Here is a 1,894-nt window from a genome sequence, read left to right as displayed (position 1 = left end):
GAAACCATGCTTAGTAGGATAGAAGCGTTCATGGTTCATGACATTAGCTACCCTATTTGCCACTTGATCATACACATCTTTGGCAAGATAAGTCAGCGTGGTACCCGAGTCTACGATGATCGATCTGGCATATCTCCCAACAATGTGATGAACCCGATTCAGGACACGACGGGTCGAAGACGACCCGGATGCCCCACTGCTGGATGTTGCCGATGATGGTGTGGCCGCTGCTGGTCCTGGCGAAGACCGCACCGTGGCCGGGAGCCGGTAATGCAGCGTCACCAAAGATGAGCGTCGATGATGGAGTGGAGCCAGCTTGATGGTTGGAGAGGCAGTAAGAGAAGCATCGATCGAAGATCCAACCGAGCTGTGAAGGGAAGGAAAGGCCACCGTGGCCAAGACCAAGGAGGGCTGCGCCAACAAACAGGCCCTCGTTGTCGTGCCCGCAGCCAAGGGCGACTCTTCTGATGGAAGTCCGTCTGAAGGTCAGGTTCTTGGTGGAAAAATCGACCATAGTGGAGGATCCATTTCCGTAAGACACTTGCTAAGGCACGAACGGCACCTGGAGCAGAACCTTTTCCAGAGTCAGAATTCCATATGTCTGCCAACGGAAATGATAAGGTTATGCTCCAGGCACCGTTCGTGCATTACCAAGTGTCTTACGGCGACAGATCCTCCACTATGGGCGACTTTTCCACCGAGAACCTGACCTTTGGACGGACTTCCATTGGCCGAGTCACCCTCGGCAGCGACCACAACAATGAGGGCCTGTTTGTTGGTACCGCCGGTCTCCTCGGTCTCGGCTACACCGACATTTCCTTCCCTTCGCAGGTCGTCCGGATCTTCGGTCGGCGTTTCTCTTACTGCCTCTCCGACAGTCAAGCTGGCTCCACTTCGTCGTCATCGACGCTCATCTTTGGTGACGCTGTACTGCCGGTGGGAATCAACATGGGCGGAAGGTCCCGACAAGTGAATGTCGCGATGTCGGAATTCCAGATCTCTGGCAACGGAAACGGTGGGGTCATTGTCAACTCTGGCACCTCCGTCACCCGCCTGGTACAGCCGGCGTACATCACGATGAGGGACACTTTCTGGGCACGGATGACGCAGGTGAACCACACGACCGCCGGATTCTCTCTCTTCAACACGTGCTACGACCTGAGCGGCAAGGATGTTGTGAAGGTCCCCACTGGTGTCTTCCACTTTGGTCGAGGTTCCAATCTGTCAATTCCGCCAAGAAACTATCTGATTCTGGTTAACACCACCGGCTTGTTCTGCTTTGCCTTCGCTGGGACCAGCAGTGGTCTCACCATCATCGGCGACATCCAGCAGCAGGTCATCCGGGTCGTCTTCGACCCTGTCACTTCCCGAGTCAGGTTTGTCTCTTAACAATGAAGTCCTCAGTGCATCACCAAATTGTATGTTGAGTCTGTTGTTTCCAACGCTTCTGTCAATCAGGTTGAGCAGATAATATGTGCCTTGAGAACTACCTGGTGCCGTCGGCGTCTCTTGAACCTCTTCCTTGCCTGAAAACTCTGTGTCCTCGCCGAATTTGAGCTGTCACATGGAATTGTTTTCATTGCTATAGGGAGGAAGACAGTAAGCAAATTTCTTATCAATGGAAGAGCCAATCTGATTTACAAGCGAGAGAGGACCACTGCCTAGGCCAACATGGCCATGAACTTCAAGCAAGGCTGGAGTCGGTGTGCCTTCATTATGAAGGCAACCAAAGACAATTCCTGGAAGCTCGATGGTGCTGGCACCATCATCAAACACTAGTGTCTTGGTGGCAAGTATCCCTTCTATGAAGGATCTGTCTCTATAGGAATATCTGAATCCACAAAGTTGGTTGATAGTGCAACCATGGAAGGGCAGCTCCATGCAAGTGCTCACG

At 52.7% G+C, this 1,894-nt stretch overlaps 1 protein-coding gene across 1 annotated transcript; it reads left to right on the top strand.

Annotated features, from left to right (window-relative positions):
• Positions 1–597: 597 nt before the first annotated feature.
• On the top strand, positions 598–1,389 carry LOC116255238 (aspartyl protease family protein 2-like). Its single transcript, XM_031631019.1, has one exon. The coding sequence runs from the start codon at positions 598–600 to the stop codon at positions 1,387–1,389; it is 792 nt and encodes a 263-aa protein (XP_031486879.1).
• Positions 1,390–1,894: the final 505 nt, after the last annotated feature.

The sequence above is a fragment of the Nymphaea colorata genome, chromosome 5 (assembly GCF_008831285.2).
Source record: "Nymphaea colorata isolate Beijing-Zhang1983 chromosome 5, ASM883128v2, whole genome shotgun sequence".
In the NCBI taxonomy this organism is placed as follows: Eukaryota; Viridiplantae; Streptophyta; class Magnoliopsida; order Nymphaeales; family Nymphaeaceae; genus Nymphaea; species Nymphaea colorata.
This window is presented reverse-complemented; position numbering and strand designations above follow the sequence as displayed.

What these genes read in the sequence shown, in the direction of transcription:
- LOC116255238 (XM_031631019.1), top strand. Translation starts at nt 598, where the DNA reads ATGTCTGCCAACGGAAATGATAAGGTTATGCTCCAGGCACCGTTCGTG.